The sequence below is a fragment of the Aplidium turbinatum genome, chromosome 18, assembly GCF_918807975.1.
Source record: "Aplidium turbinatum chromosome 18, kaAplTurb1.1, whole genome shotgun sequence".
NCBI classification, from domain to species: domain Eukaryota; kingdom Metazoa; phylum Chordata; class Ascidiacea; order Aplousobranchia; family Polyclinidae; genus Aplidium; species Aplidium turbinatum.
In genome coordinates, this window is record NC_137489.1 from 13,436,404 (window position 1) to 13,452,823 (window position 16,420).

At 36.8% G+C, this 16,420-nt stretch overlaps 1 protein-coding gene across 1 annotated transcript; it reads left to right on the forward strand.

The window, feature by feature from the left end:
• The first annotated feature begins 577 nt into the window (after positions 1-577).
• LOC145787196 (arginyl-tRNA--protein transferase 1-like) lies at positions 578-14,292 on the forward strand. Its single transcript, XM_082598919.1, has 12 exons — positions 578-686; positions 3,610-3,678; positions 7,962-8,099; positions 8,525-8,671; positions 9,146-9,281; positions 9,635-9,765; positions 10,644-10,756; positions 11,127-11,255; positions 11,796-11,828; positions 12,355-12,530; positions 13,321-13,535; positions 14,070-14,292. Exons 1-12 carry the CDS (start codon positions 593-595, stop codon positions 14,288-14,290), a joined length of 1,602 nt encoding a protein of 533 aa, XP_082455045.1. The 5' UTR covers positions 578-592; the 3' UTR covers positions 14,291-14,292.
• Positions 14,293-16,420: the final 2,128 nt, after the last annotated feature.

Below are 16,420 nucleotides of genomic sequence, written 5' to 3' on the forward strand. Positions count from 1 at the left end.
CGTCTAGCCGATCGCATGCTTGCATCACACATTCACACCGGGCTTCCCTCATCTCTGCTGCATGAACTTCCGGACAGTGCTCCATCTCGAACGAAACGATTTCCTCCTTAACAATTATCTCATCATCTTCGCTTTCAATCGGCTCCTTGGCATTACATTGTCACGTCACAAGTCACATTTTTACAAACTCTTGCTACTATGCCACTTTCTCCCGGTCCCAAAGGGTGGCATAGTATCGAAGTTTGACTGTAGTTTCATTTCGGTTTGTAAAATTCGATTCGAAATGTGATTTCAATTCGAATAATTAGATATTCGGTTTGCAACTATTCGAAATTCTATATTGCCCATCCCTAAACGGCACGTTGCTTGAAATCATAAGAAATGCATATCAGTACCAGTAGACCTAATTTGTATATATTCTTAGAGGAATATCAGATCTTTATCTTATTAAAATTTAGACTGTTTTTATTATGAAAAGAAATCAATTCTCCATCATTGAATATAGGGGTGAGAGAAAAAGCAGAAGGTGTGGATACTGTCATGGAAAAGGTTATAAATTTTCACATGGTTAGTTGCTTGTTTTTCAGTTGGTATGGAAACTTATAGTATTGTAGAGTATATTCCTGATGATGATGAAGGGTACGAGTGTGGATATTGCAAAAGAAAAACTACAAGTTTTTCTCAAGGTTTGGTTGGAACTTGTACCTGGTTTCTAATGCGTAATTGTATATGCTCATTCCAGTTTCTAATAACTCCTACCATGTTTAACACGTTAATTATGACAATGATTTTTAATGTCCTCAAGATGTTGTTTTAGATTGTAAGGAGATGAATAATATCGGACTCACCAAATAGTAGCAGACCCATTTTGACATTACTTCAAAGTATGCAACTTTGTCTTTGGCAAGATACTTAATGACATGCTTAAGGATGGTCACAGAGATTGACGTCCTTGCCTTCCTGTCCATTTAATCAAAAATTTTCATTATTGCGATAAGCATGGACTGACTCTGAAACGAAAAGAATTGCAATTGTAGAAACAACCATTCCATTACCTTTTATCTAACTCCTGCAAGAGATTGGTCATTTCCAATAAAGGAAATAGGGTGCCACCGATGTCGTCCCCTGAACATGTCCCCCCCCCGATGTTGTCCGTTGAAAGCAGTGTTGCCAAATGTTTAATTTTTTGTTTATTTAAATGTATGTAAAAATTAGGGTTGTTCGAAATAGGTGCAACCTATTTTGTCCCCTAAAAAGACCGAGAAAAAAATCCAACAGAGCCGAAGTCGCTGATCGGAGTTGCCGCAAATACTGCAAAATTTCTCTTGGTCTTTTCAGGGGACGAAATAGTTGCAGGCCTCGAAATACGATTTTGTTGACAGCGGACAAACGTGTCTGGTCTGAGCAGCTATCTCGGCGGACAAATTAAGTCTCATGGCGGACACACCAGTTTTAACGTGGATCGTCATTTGGTGGCCCAAAGAAAACTTAATTTTGATTTTTAAACTTTTTCTTGTTTAGACCTCTGCATTGTGGTTTAAAATGACACCTTGCCAAGTTTTGTTGAGATTGGTCCACATTTGACGCCCTAGCAGTGGGCTGGTACCGCCTGACGGGTCAGAATTGGCCAATCTGGCTGTATCTCAGCAACCGATAGGCCAAGAATGCTCAAACTTGGCTTTGAAGAAGCAGAATATGTGGTTTCCTATCTAACTTCCAGAGGGCTTTGGGGTCTAAAACATTTGGTTTATGAAAAAAATTCAAAAAACACATTTTTGACCAAATATGGCCCCCATAAACGTGTAATGTTCAACTTTTAGTGTAATAGCCTATACAACACTAATTGATTACACTTAATAACACAAAATTTAAAATACAAGCAACTTTTGTTTAATCACAGACAAGCTTTATTGCTTTTGCACTTTTGTTCACCACTTAACTCTCAACCACTGACCACTGTAATTTCCCATTAAATAATTCAAGACAGTTTTTTTCATTTTTTGTATTAATTTACCACTTAATAATTTAAAAAAATGATTTTGTGGTTGTGTCCAGCTTTTTGGTGGACAATGACTTCTTGGCCATATCTCGAACGTTAAAACGGTAAGCATGAGTAACTTTGATTGCTTTGTCCAACTCTTTCTCACTGCTTGGAGCAGAAACCCTTTCCTCAACATCACTGACCAGTGACCATGACCATTGACCATGCCCAAAACTCTCTCCACAACATCATTTGTTGCAGGCATGTTCTTTAGCAGAGCTGTGAATGACGAAAACTCCTCCGTATGGTGCCAAGATCTGGGACTTTTATGAATTAGACATTCAAACTTGGGAAAAACTCTAATGAGTTCAAAAGAGTCTAGTCCAATCAAGTCCGGCAAGCGAGTGGAGTTTTGAATAGAATGGATTTGAACTAAGCCCTTTTCTAATAACGGCTCTCTCAGAACTTGATCAAAATGCTTGCATCTTTTGCCACATTCGGACCTTGGTGGATATGCTCACACAATCACTTGCAAAAGCAAAGACAACATGGCGTTCAATGACGGAATGGCCCGTTTCGGAGAGTCCGATTCGGTGAGTCCGATCCCTTAACGGAGGATTTTTTCAATTTTTTTTTTAAATTATTGGGTACCGTAGTCTAATTATCATTGCCGTTTTAGGGTTAGGGTTAGAGGTTAGGAACTCACCAAATCGGACTCACCGAATAGTAGCAGACCCGTTCAATGAGGTACCACAGGTGCAGGTTGAGTTTCGCTCGAACAGCAACAGCCATTTCAAGGAAAACGTCAGGGTAGCCTATGTTTGCTTTGACACGTTTGTCCGCCGTCAAAAAAAAAACGAATTTCGAGGGCTGAAGTACCATCTGAATTTCCTTTAAAAAGTTTGATGAAAATTATCAATATTCAAAGTTTTTTAAAGGTCACAAAATATACATACAATGAGCAAGTAAAATGTATTAAATGCATAGCCTATTGGAATGTCATAGTTTTGATTCATTTAAAAATAATGTTTTAGTTCCGTCGGTTTTCAACATACTGTATTTTTCTATTTTTTGTATCGTTTCCATCGAAATGAGCTCAACTACATCTTTTCACCAACTTATGTAAAGATCTGAGACATTTTCCCAAAATTGGTAGGCTACAGTCTATTGCACGTACTTTTTGGAGGTTGTATTGTACGCTGTCACCAAGATTTGTAACCATCATTATGTTTCTCGTATTGAGAGTTAGATGCAATGTACCATTTGCAATGTATTTTTGTTTGTTGTCCAAATCATTCTTGGTCTGCCTTTATTTCTTAAACTCTAGATTTGTAAAGTCTAGCTAAATGTAGTTTTCTCAAAGTGATGGTATGGAGGCTGGAGCTGTGGGTAAGGCTGTTGTTAGCCAATCATAATTTGGCGACCAGCTTAAGCTGTTAGTTGAAAAACATTGCTCCCCTCTGCTAAGGTTGTAATAATTTGTATGGCCATAGTTGATGAAGGAAAGGTCGTTGAAAGAAACAAACCAGCTGTATATGATATACTTCACATCAGTGTTTCTAGTTTGTTTATTCAAAATATATTTATTGTAAGACAGAAACCGGTATCATAGTAAATTTTGTTTTCAGGTATGTGGACACACAGTTTAAATGTGGAAGATTATCAAGAACTAATCGATCGTGGATGGAGAAGAAGTGGTAAGACAATTAAGACATCAGCAGTATTTTATTTGATTGATGCTATTATTGATGCCATGTTTTCCTGCTACCTACTGCAGATGCCACGTCTGCTCGATGGTTGTTGACAGATGTAATTATGATTTCTTTGAAAAAAATATGCACAATGGTACAGCATTATTGGTAGTTTGGTTTGCACTTTGCAAGTTTAGTTTTTCCATTTGATCTTTTCTTAAGTTTCTTTAATAAAAATGTTAGAGTTATCACTTTTACTTAAAAAAATGATATATTTTTCTGAACCAAATTAACTGTTATTGGCCACTACTACAATAATTACATAAATACAATAATTAACCAGGCTGTACAATTAACTCGAGGAGTGGTTCCCAATCTTTTTTCTGTCACGGACCGGTTTTAAAATGAAAATAGCCTCATGGACTGGCAGTAGGAAAAATGGTGTTTGACATCTACTTACAGGTCTATTTTTATAGAGTTTTAAACACACTTTAAGTTATTAGAATTAGTTTTTGAGGAATGCTTAAAAACATCACCAGTAGGCTACTATATATTTCTTAAATTCATTTGTCGATACCATGCGTCTCAATGCAACCAGTGGTTAGTTTTATGGGGTCTGCTACTATTCGGTGAGTCCAATTCGGTTAGTCCGATTCGGTGAGTTCCTAACCTCTAACCCCTAACCCTAACTCCTAACCCCCAACCCTAAAACGGCAATGATAATTAGGCTACGGTACTCAATAATTTAAAAAAAAAAATTGAAAAAATCCCCCGTTAAGGGATCGGACTCACCGAAACGGGCCATTCCGAGTTTTATGACAGAAGATGGAGCGAGCGAGAAATTTTGTAAAGATTAAGAAATGTTTCTGGTAAAACGTATGTGCTGATTTTTAAACCGAAATTTGTCGTTCTTATTTTTGAGTGCAAGCCGATGGTAGCCCTGGCCTGCATTAGGGTGCGGCTGATGCCCCATAAAATTTAAAACTTGATTGTAGCAACCCTAACTTTTTTTTGGAAGTGAGGCTTGGTCTACAAAGCTTAAATATGAAGTTTCAGCAAAATTGAATAAGGTCTAGGGGGTCCAGATTGCAATCAAACTTTTATAGGATTATCGATTTTCCCAAATTTCAATTCTGACATGAAATTGAGTGATTTATGTTTAAAAAAAATTTTGAGTGATTTTTGTATATTCATTGCTCATGTGATACCAGCTAATTTTTGTAAATTATTGCAAATTATAGTTTTTATGCTGTGAACAGCAGCTTAGGTTTCACTTAGAACCAGTGTGTCAATTTAGGGGTAATTTTGCATACTTCGTGCAATAGGATTTCTGAAATTTTTCAGAATTATGGCAAACGTTCTAAGTTTAGGCAAAATCTGTGAAGCATACTTTGCAAAAAATTTCAAAAATGGTGTCTTCGGATTGCAAATTCTTTGAATGAATACCCTGTTCAGAACAAACCATAACTGACACTAGAAAATCAGTGTTTTATACTTTTAATGCCGTTTACCACAGCGCTGTGTAGGCTTTAACCATAATAAATTTAATATAAGCACTCTTTTGTTGCTTTTGATTTAAACTTTAGATATACGAAGTGACATTCTAACATTTGTGTTTCAGTACTCTATGATACATAATTGCATATCATTTCACCACAGGTTTTCACCTTAAAAAGAATTACTTCACCCACATGGTGCCTACACGCAGCCGAAAGTAAGGGGTGACCTATATCTTCTTGAAGTTGTATACAAGCACCAGTTTTAATGCCTTGTATTACAGCTCTGCTTGTTGTGTCAAAAACAAGAGATGTAACAAAATCTTTGCAATGCCAATCTTCAAGCAACTGCATAGTAACTTTGGACACAAGTGCTCCAGCTGTTTCTGTTGAATGGGTTGGAATTATTGGAACACCCAACAATTTAATGCCACCAATGCCAGATATCAAAACTCGGAGCCTTTCATCTTGCTTCTCCTTGCTGGTTAAAGTCTCCAGAAGCTTTCCATCCCAATGTACATTGTACAGCACCAACAGCAGGTGGTGACTATGCGGAGAGAATTTTTTATGAGATATGTTGCGCTGTTTCAACTCTGTATCTGTGTGACTGAGATGGATGGAGATTTAGCTTCAAAGCATCTCCAGAACAGGCTTGAACCGTAGAATGGAGAGTAAGAGATAAGGCAGTTGATGTAATGCTGTTTCTGATTGCTGCAGAGACTAATCCTGGAGATTTCATTATGTTATGAGGAATGAACATGGCTGTTCCTGTTTTTGATCTTCTTTCATGAGAGCGTTTTTCCTCTATCTCACAAATCATTGAATATGTGCATGGCTCGTTGTCCACATCATCCTCAGCTTCTAAATCAATAGCATTATTTATGCCATTAACTCGGGTCTCCTTCTTTGCTACTCGTCTATCTTGTTGTTGTGGCCTGGTACTGATCTTTTTAACTTTTGCTTCTAACACTTTATCTTTTCCAGCCATACTTGCTTCCCGGTTGCCTTGTATACTGATAAGGAATAGCATGTCTTCTTCATTGCTATTTTTTTCATTACATTGCGTGGCCAGAAAGGAAAGGTTTTGCTAAGCTTTTTCTGAAATTCCTGTATATATATTTTTTAGTGGTTTGCCTTTGTCTCTCTTAATCTTCATTTGAAATTCTTGCTTGTAAAAAGAAATTAGTTTTTCTGACATTTTTTGCTTTGCAACTGTAGAAATGTTAGCTCACAAGTAAAACGTAAAAACTTGCTCAACTGTACTGTAATTACCTGCCTTCCTGATAAAATTATTTGAATTAAATTGAAAATCACTTGCTTGTAGGTTGGTAACTTGCTACGTTTGATACCTTGATCTGCTTTTGTGGTAACCGTAGCGAGTACAACATACCGAGGGTCATGTTGTGCATAAGAAGACATAGCCTAGCAAACTTGTTTTCGATTAAATAGCCTACCAACTGAATACAAACTATGCGTATTGATTCTGGACTGCATTCTGCAATTGATAAATACGATTCTATGCATGTTTCACCACATAGCATACTAAATATCTAAGGTAATTCACCATTCCTAAGTTGTCACAATTAAAATGGTTAGGAGCCTTGTCTTGATATAGGAGAAGTGCTCTGTAACAGCTCCTTACATTTATCCTTATTCTGAACCTGGGAACAATGCCTTAGAAATGATCTGCACTTACTAGACTGAAACTGGAGGTATTTGACTGAGCTAAACAGTGGTAAGTCATTTTGAAGGTATTATGACATCACATAGGCGGCATCCAGGCCGGATAGCGACTGTCAAAACAGCGACTGTCATAATGGCGACTTCATAATAGCGACGTAATGAAGTGAGCGACATTCCAAACAGCGATTGTATAAATGCCGACTGCATTAAAACAGCGACTGTTATGATAGCGACTTAACACTTAAATCTTTCACTACGCAGTGTTTGCCTCTTTGTGCGTGCATACGTGTGTAGAGAGGTGTGGGGGATGGAAGGTATGTGTGGAGGGGGTGAAAGAGTGCGTGTGCGCGTAAGCCTTGGATTTAATAAAAGAAGTGAGGTCGCTGTTGTGGCAGTCGCTGTTTTTGATGAATCGCTGTCGTGTAGTCGCTCTATTGACAGTCGCTGTTTTAAATGAATCGCTGTTGTGTGGTCGCTCTATTGACAGTCGCTATTTGGAACCCGAGCCCACATAGGCATGTTTTCACTTTTAGCGATTCTCAAGGTAAAGCTGACAACAGTGACCAGGAAGATTTCAGTCACTCACATTTAATAAAAGTTGTGTATTGTACTGGCTAATACACAGACTATGTTGTTCTACTGCTTAATACTTGCATTCTCCAGCAATTACATACCAAGCATATTTTGCAATAGGTTGTCACATTACTTCTCAAAATAGTGTTTGGCTGTCTGCTTGCAACACCTTGCTTGTTAAAAAATAGTATGGAACATAATAATAGCCTACTGTGTGAAACATTGCAGCTGTGGAGCCTAGATGACCTTAAATACAGAATTTACCATGATAAATGAAGGACTATGTAGCACTGTAAAACTACATGATTATGGCAATTAAGTACCAAATTTCTCAATTTTCAATTCAAATCTGGACCCCCTAAACATTTATAGATTGGTCTTAAACTTCATAAATATTGTTTTTGTACCAAGTGTCACCTATAAAAAAAAGTTAGGGCGTTTTGCTTCAGGTCGGGGCGTCAGCCGCACCCTAGCCTGCATATAACATAGATTGTGTCGTACACTGCAGCAAACGCCGTTATCAATGTTTATTTTCAGGTAAATATTGCTACAAGCCTCAGATGAATAAGACATGCTGTCTACAGTATGGCATGCGTTGTCATGCAACAAATTTCAAATTCACCAAATCAAAGAAGAAAGTGGCCAACAAAATGAGGCAATTTTTATTAAACGGCGGTACTAACTTTTAACTATTGTTTAGTCTATTTTGGTAAGGAGTCTGGCTCACTAAAATTGATACATTTTATTGTTATTACTTAGTTTCCTGATTTATTGTTCAGTTTACTATTACTAAATTTCCTGTAATGGTGAACGTAATCAGTCCAAAAATTTTTGCAAAGTTTTACATATTTTTGTTCACTTAACCCAACACTTAATATTGTGACCAAGTGTTGTGGATTAGAACTACGTCCAAGTAGCGTATGATACTATGAAGCAAGCTATTTAAAAATGTTTGGTTTTGGTTGGTCATATTTGAAAACCTTGTTTAACAAGAAAGAAAGTACTTGCTTGTGTCGCTATTCTGTATTGACTAAAGCAGCTAACAGGATTTTTTCTTGCTGTACATTTACAGAACACAAACCCAGCTTTGTGTTTGTTAGGTCAAAGCGATATCGACAACTGGATTAAATGCAACAAAGAGAGAAGTTCCAATAAAGAAGAAACCGCATCAACACACACAATGCAAAATGGGAAAGATATTTTGGAAGATTGTATGGACATAGACTATGCTGCACCTGCAGTGCAAGGTGATACTTGCATGATGAAAACGCTTCATTGGTGCAATTTTATCTTATAACTAAGCTATAATTCGATACATCATAGTCATTTAATGTTTCTTAGCTTAGTGTTTTTTTTGGGGTTTATTTGATGTACTTGGTTTAATCGAGTTAAGACAACAAAAAAGATTATCATACAATAAATACTGTATAATACTATTAACACTACAAAAAGTGTTCATTGCCAAGCAGAGCAAATTACATCAAAATATTTGATATAAAAAGATTATACACATTGTTTTGTAAGAAGAGTGAAAACAGTCATATTATTCCGAGTAAATGTGCCTTATTGCTGTATTATGTTCGTTGAGTTCCGATTTAATATGGTACCGGATGAAGAGTCAAACATTTGAAATTGTTGAAATTCTCTGCAGTGACTGTAATAAACATCAATGTTTCATATGCATACTCTGAAAGAACTATTTTTTGTTGTTTTTTTTCCAGTCAGCATAAAATCTGCTTTGAGTCCAAAAACCACAGCATCAAAATCGCCCATTTCAGCCAAAAAGCCTAAAAAATGTGAGTTTACTGATGAATCGTTCTGCTTATGGGATCTCTGCAATCGAATTGAAAGAATGAGGCAAGTTCGTGGCTCCATCTTAGCTATGATCACCATTATCATCTGATTATGATCAGTTAAATCCGGCTCTCTCTGCCACTTTCTTATTCCCATCAACATCTCTCGAGCCTCGTAACCTCCTTCCACGGTTGCCAGGTGGCCTATAATTCGGACTGAAAATGACCTAATTTTATAGGGATGTACGAAATGTAGTGAAAATTGCCTTATGAAGCCTTTGTCTATAAAATTAGGCCAATTTGTCGTTTTTTGTTTGAATTTTAGGCAACCTGACATTGACAACCGTGCGCCCTTCAGTGCAGTGATGTTCTTTTATAAATCATCACACACCGACACATAGAGTTATACCTAATCAGATTTCTTAGAGACAATCTTGAGTTAGTTTTAAATTTTCATCAAGGTCTTGGAGCAGATCCCAACAGACCTCCATGCAAGAAAGCAAAGCAAGTTCGCATGGAAAGAAAAACGGAAAAACTTAAAAGAAAAGGTTTGAAATATTCAATGTCAACCGTGTTGCAACGTATCCCACTTGACTTGTAGCTTCTAACTTTCATGAACGCTGGAAATTAAAACGATATCTTCTAAATTTCAGGAAATAATCACACATACTATGTGATGTTTAGCTTGATTATTGTGCCACTTTTCGTGTAAAGGAGGATCTGGGGGTTTTTTTTCGGTCATTTCTCGGTCATTGACTAAATTTTTAGCAAAATGTCCTAAAAAATTGAAGTGCGTTTGGTCAAAATATCCGAAAAAATACATACGCGCTAAAATGGATTTTAGTTATTGCAAAGAAAACATTTTTTTGTCAATTGGAAATACAATACCTAAACTTAGTGTTTAAATGTTGATCCAATGTCTTATTACATGATTGTAATAAATGCAAATAAAAAATAACCTAGAAAAGAAATATTTTCCTCACAAAAAAGTGACCAAATTGAATAAAATATGACCGAATTTTTCAAAGTCATTTCGGACAAATGACCGAAAAGTCTCAGCGAAAACAACAAACAGAGGAGGAGGTTTTTGTGGTTGCGAGCTAAAAGAGTGTCCAAAAATTTCAAGACCGAAAACAACTTGATCTCTGAATTTGAGCAGGGTTTTCAAAAATCAGCTTGTACGTCTGTCAACACGTTTGGAAATCTGTGCTTGTCTTGAAAGCCCCGGTCTACGCCTTTGTAATTCTTGACATCTCTAACGATTTTTTGTTAAAATTGTTACCTCTGAATTAATGTGATTTCTTTTCACTGCATTGGGTTAAAGTCTAATCTCGCATAGGATGGGTTTCTGTTTTCTATCGCTTAATTATGTCGTCACACTCTGAATTGCGAATCTGCATTCTGCAGCTTTTAATTTTTATCACAGGCGCATCTGCCGCAGTTAACAATGCAAGTAAGACCGACCAAAGCATGCAGAAGACCCTAGGAGACTCTTTGCCTCACTTAACACCTTTACCAAACGCCAAGCATAAACTAGATGTAAGTGCCAGTGAGGCTTCATAGGTAGTGAAAATTACCATTTTTTTACACTGATTGTTATTCTGATTGTCGTCGACTGTTATGAGAAGGGGAATAACGTTTATGCAGCCTTCGATGTAGAAACTACATTCTCTCTAATCTTTATTTTGCTTTAAGAAGCCTGACCTTCATCCCGAAACATCAGGGTCGTGTAGCGACTTCTCCATTTCTTTCTATTGTTGGCGCATACACAATAGGACTTTTCGATCAATATCCTTCCAATGAACTGTCGTAGTACCGATTGGAAGATCGTTTGCAGGCATTTTGAATGCGCGTGTTATGTTTTTAAAGGCAGCGAATCAACTATCAAACAACTTGTCACCTCTCCCAGGTCAGGCTGGTTCGCGTGAGTCCTGACAACGAAGAATTTGTTCGGACAAAACAAGAATCTTTGAGAATCTACCAGAAGTATCAAGTCGCCATACACAATGATACCTTGGCTGACTGCTCCCAAGACCAGGTTGAAATTCTTTTATGTTGGTTGAAATATAAATAAAATAAAATCTTTCATGCCAGTTTTTATGAATGTTCACGCCTGTAAGTGGAACATTGATTGAAAATATTTAGTTTTACTCGTAAGTTAATGAGAACTGTTTTGCCGAGGCTTCGCTAGACAGCATATTTGTCGTTTTTTTACATTTATTCAACGTCTGAATCAATGTAAAAATCGACTTTTCTGTCTGGGTCGTTGCAGCCAAGGTTGACATCAGTGATGTGGTTGGCGAGGAATTCGAGTTTGAGTCATGAATTTGAACAAACGTTAAGATAACACCAGGCCAGAAAAAGTTGCCTGTCTACTGTCTGGCAACGTTATAACGACGTAAAAAGGTGACTTTTTCTTGTCCGAAATTGCAGTTTGGCTAGCTCTGATAAACATCAGGCTCATACATGATGAGCAAATATGACGTTATGCAATAGATTGACTTCTGCTTGACGTTAATCGAACGAAAATTGATGAAACTTTATATTAAAATACTTAATTTTTGTTAATGCATTGCAGTGGGAACGCTTCCTTGTTGATTCACCGTTAAATGTAAGTTGAAGATCAACTTCTTGTCGTCCATAGAGCTTTAAAATATGAAAGGACCGCATTTTCATCAAAGGGTGCATATCATTCTGGCCAGCTACAGGCCACAATGTGACTTCATGGGTTACAGGCACCGCTTTGCAAATAAATCTTTACTAATTTTAGTCGACACCTTTCACAGCAATCATGTATGCTCCGTGTTATAGTAAAAACAGTAACCATTACTATAAGAGGAGGAGGGTTAATTATCCTATAAGGATTGGATTGGACGCAATTGCGTTATTTTTTTTAAATTTAGTTTTCATACGTTGTTTTTATATAAATTTGTAAAATGAGTTTGTAAAAAATTTATGTAAGTTTGCAAAATTTTGTTTTCTTTAACTTGGTCAAAAATGTGGACCTTGATTGAGCTACAGTATAGAACTGTTTTGTTTGTTGTTGTACGTAAACTGCTCTACAATGATTTCTCTTTCCAGTGTCAAATATTCATTGTCAATACGACGAAGAATAACATTCTAATTTACAACCACAGTTCGACGAAAGTGGACCTAGCCAGGGATTCGGTTCTTACCACAGTCAGTACTGGATGGACGACAAGCTGATAGCTGTGGGAGTGATCGACATTCTTCCCAAATGCGTGTCCTCCGTCTACTTCTACTACGACACGGATTATGGGTTTCTATCCTTGGGGGTGTTTTCTGCGCTAAAGTATATAGCTGTTTGTCACCTTATTTTGTAGTTGGGATTTTTATCTAAAACCGTGAGCGTATTTTTCAAAGCACTGGGAAAGACTAATTTATCCGCCAGAAAAATTGGTCTATTTTGGTTTTGTTTTGCGTAAAAAAACGCGATATTTACTTATAACTGATGACTAGGGCAAGTTTTTATTGCATCATATCATTATCGTCGATAGTGCATACATTTGATGTTCTTGAGATTTGAAACCTACATCACAGCATTTCGCTGTCAGCTCCTGCAGAGCTGTCAAATTTAAACGACAGTGATTTGCTCAAGCAGCACCATCACATAGCTCTTTGTTATGCAAATCAAAGAAAATAGAATCATACTAGAAACAGTTTTATAGCATGTTTTTTAAATCACACTTTTACATTTTGCGCAATACTTGATAAAAGTTGCAGTAAAAAGTTGCAATATAAAATTCCTACAAACAGCTTAAAAGATCATACTACATAAATTCTGAGTATTAGGATTTAGGAAGCTGTCGAAAGCTGTAAAAAAAGTTGCAAAAACTAGCCCTACTGATGACTCTTGGTCTCACTTCAGCTGTGTTTGTTCTTGTCTGCAACTTCTGGTCACATCACTAGCCAATGCATCGGGTCAGCATGTTATCGAATGTTTTGTTTTCAATTGTTTTTCCTTGTGTAGAAAATGATTTGAATTTCTAGCTCTAACTCTTTCTATTAATTTACTTTTAACGACTATCGGTTTTTTGAAAACAGTTTTCTTGCTTCTTTACTAATTTTGTTTAACTTTTCAGTGAAATATACTTCATCACTCAACTCTACAACGAGCTTCCCTCTCTTGAATATTATGTGCTTGGCTACTATGTTCACTCGTGTCCAAAAATGCGCTACAAAGGAACCTACCAACCTTCTGAACTGCTTTGTCCAGAGACCTACAACTGGGTTCCGTTTGAAAAATGTCTCTCAACATTGGATAAATATTCTTACGCAAGGCTGAACGAGCTAAACGGTAAGAGAACGTGTCAACTGCGTTTCATTGGTGACTTAAAAGTGTGATTTTCCAGCTTGTAGTTAATGAACTTCTTTGTTAGCCTTGAGCACTAGACCCAGACCCATGCTTTGGTTGGCACGGAAGGGTTTCGTATTTTGTCGGCATGGGCCAAAATATTGAAATTAAGCGAATTGTCAATGAAGTATCGGTTTGAAATGCTGTATCTACAGTAAAAGTATACCAAAGATATAAAGTGAGTATAATCAGTATATATTTATAACTTGTCAGAAAAATCATATGATTAATAAACGAGGTAGCGCTGCCAGATTAACACATATTTCTGCTCGTGCTGTTGGGAAGTGCTGTTATACGCTTGAAATACCACTTTTGGAAAATTGTTACTTTCTCTTTAAACTTTGCTGCTACTAACACGTCTTATTTTACCTGAAAAAGGTTTCCATTTTTACTTTTTATTTATTTTACTTCAGCATCTGACGATATCGAAACCATATAAATACGACAAGTTTTGCCAGCTGGTTATTTCTGTTTCAGGGGGACCCCTCGATGATTTCGACCGAGACGCAAAAATGAGCAGTTTGGATGCCGTGAGGTGTCTTCATCGACAAATGATCTGTACTTACGGTGAGTACAAGAAATCCAAACATCATCCTGACCGGACCACTTCGTCCGAGGAGGAAGATAAAGAGGTGGAAGAGTACGCCTCTATTGTTGGCGGACACTGTGCGCAGCGTCTGCTTCTTTACAGACCTTGAAGGTGCATAGTTTGTTCATGTTCGGCACAATGATATAAAAAAATAATAAAAAATAACAATGATACTCAGCAAAGATGATCACAGTATTATAGTGTCTATCATCTATCCAGGTCTATCATCTATCCAGGTCTATCACATTGAAGCAAATTTTATTTTCTCTTGTTTTTATTTAAAAAAAGAACCTGAATAGAATAGTAATACTAAACAGAACATGTCTTTTTGAATGAAGTACTCTTGTCCATCTTAGTCGATGTGGTTGCAATTGTGTCGCTGAGTATTTTTTTAATTATTGTGCAGTTATTATTCAAGTTATACCACTTTTGAATGAAGCGTTTTGTATTATTACTGTATTTTCTATTAGTACCATGTACTACCATTTCAAGAATGCTACGTATCGAAACCGTCCTCGAAGAGGTTATTAACTTAAGCATATTTTCTTCAAACTTTGTGATTTCCCTTGACCATATTTGTGTTATTACAGAACCAGAAAAGGTATGATTTTTTTTCTGCCCTACTAAAGTCTATGTATCCCCTACCCGCTTGAGGTTAGATGACATCAAAGTTCTGAAGCAAAATCAATCAATTTTCCGTACTTTTGTTCTAAGTTTTGTGTTAGTAAAGTTGAGATATATATTGATTTGAAGTTGTTATTTCGGTACCAAATTTGGCAATTCCTTGTGTTGCCATATTAGACGTAATTTCCTTGTTTTTAGCACGACCGGACGATTAAACTTTCGAGCAACTTGTTACTGCGGTCGTCCAAAAACTACCAGGGTTTCCAATTAAGTTTTCATCAATTTTCATCTAAAACAGAATCTATTCAATAAGCAAACGGTTCTATTGGCAATTACGCTCACTTTAATTTACTAATAACTTAATAACTATACAAAAATGCACTACATTGAGAATGGCAAACGGCTTATCCCAAATTTAGTAACCTTATGTTGTTTGATATTCAGCGCACGTGTGTAGGGCATCTTTGGTTGGCCTGTGGTAGTAGGAGGGTTGCCCAATGCCTGCATCAACAATCAAATGACTAATTTATTTATGTAGGCTTTAGAACCCTTAACATTCCGAGTTTGATGCATAATTTTGACAACCCTGGGAACAGCTGCACCCACCTTTGCGTCGCATCACCACCACCCTACTGAAAAACTACTTATAGGATAAGAAAATCCATTTGTCCTAAAGCAAATTATATAATTGACTTGCAATCTTTTTTCTTATGCTTATAACACAATCTTGATGTCGCGGAATAGAGTATATCGTATTATATCAATCAATTTGTTTACGTACAATTTGATCGATGTCTTTAACCGAAACAAAAAAAAGAGTATTTGGATGACTAATCGTGATTTGACGTTAAAATTGCGCACCTTAATGTCGTTTATACTGTTTTGCTTTGGCTCACGTTTCTTGTTGTTTGCTAACATCCTGAACCAAGTGAGGACATTGAGCACAAACTATATCCATCCAACCTTCACTAACCAATTTGCGGGAAAATTCAGTTTGCATCTTCCCAGACAGCACATCAACCTTTTTTTACATTGATTCAACGTCAAACCGGTTGATTTGCTGTCTAGGGAGCTATTGGTGATCTCTTACAACTAATATAAAAAATTAAGCTGTCTTCTCAGGAACAATGTCTGTCTCCATTTCAGAGCTTCGAAGTGTTATATGTGCGTAGATTTTTGTATTCGTCCTGTTTGTGCCGAATTACCGAACACCGCCAATAGGCTACTTGAAAAAGACGACAAATTCTTAATCACCAGCTAGCCTTGTGCTTTCATTGCCATGTAGCTTGTACCGTTCACTCTCAGTGTTTACCACTATCGCAGCATTTGCAAGTTGCATGTATTTCACTCATTTAGAGCACTCCTAGTTGTTTACCCATATTCCACCGCGCATATTGTACACTTAACTTTCGCAGATCTACCTTCCTTTTTTGTTATAGCATTTTTGTTTGTGCATTTTTATAGATTGGATGTTGTAGTTTAGAAAATTCAGAAAGTTCTTGTTTTATTGAATTTATTTGAATGTGTGTTTTGTTATTGATTGCCTCACAAAGTTGTGTTTTCGTATTCTCATAATCATAGCCGTACGAGCCACGGGGGCAGCTGCCTCCCCTGT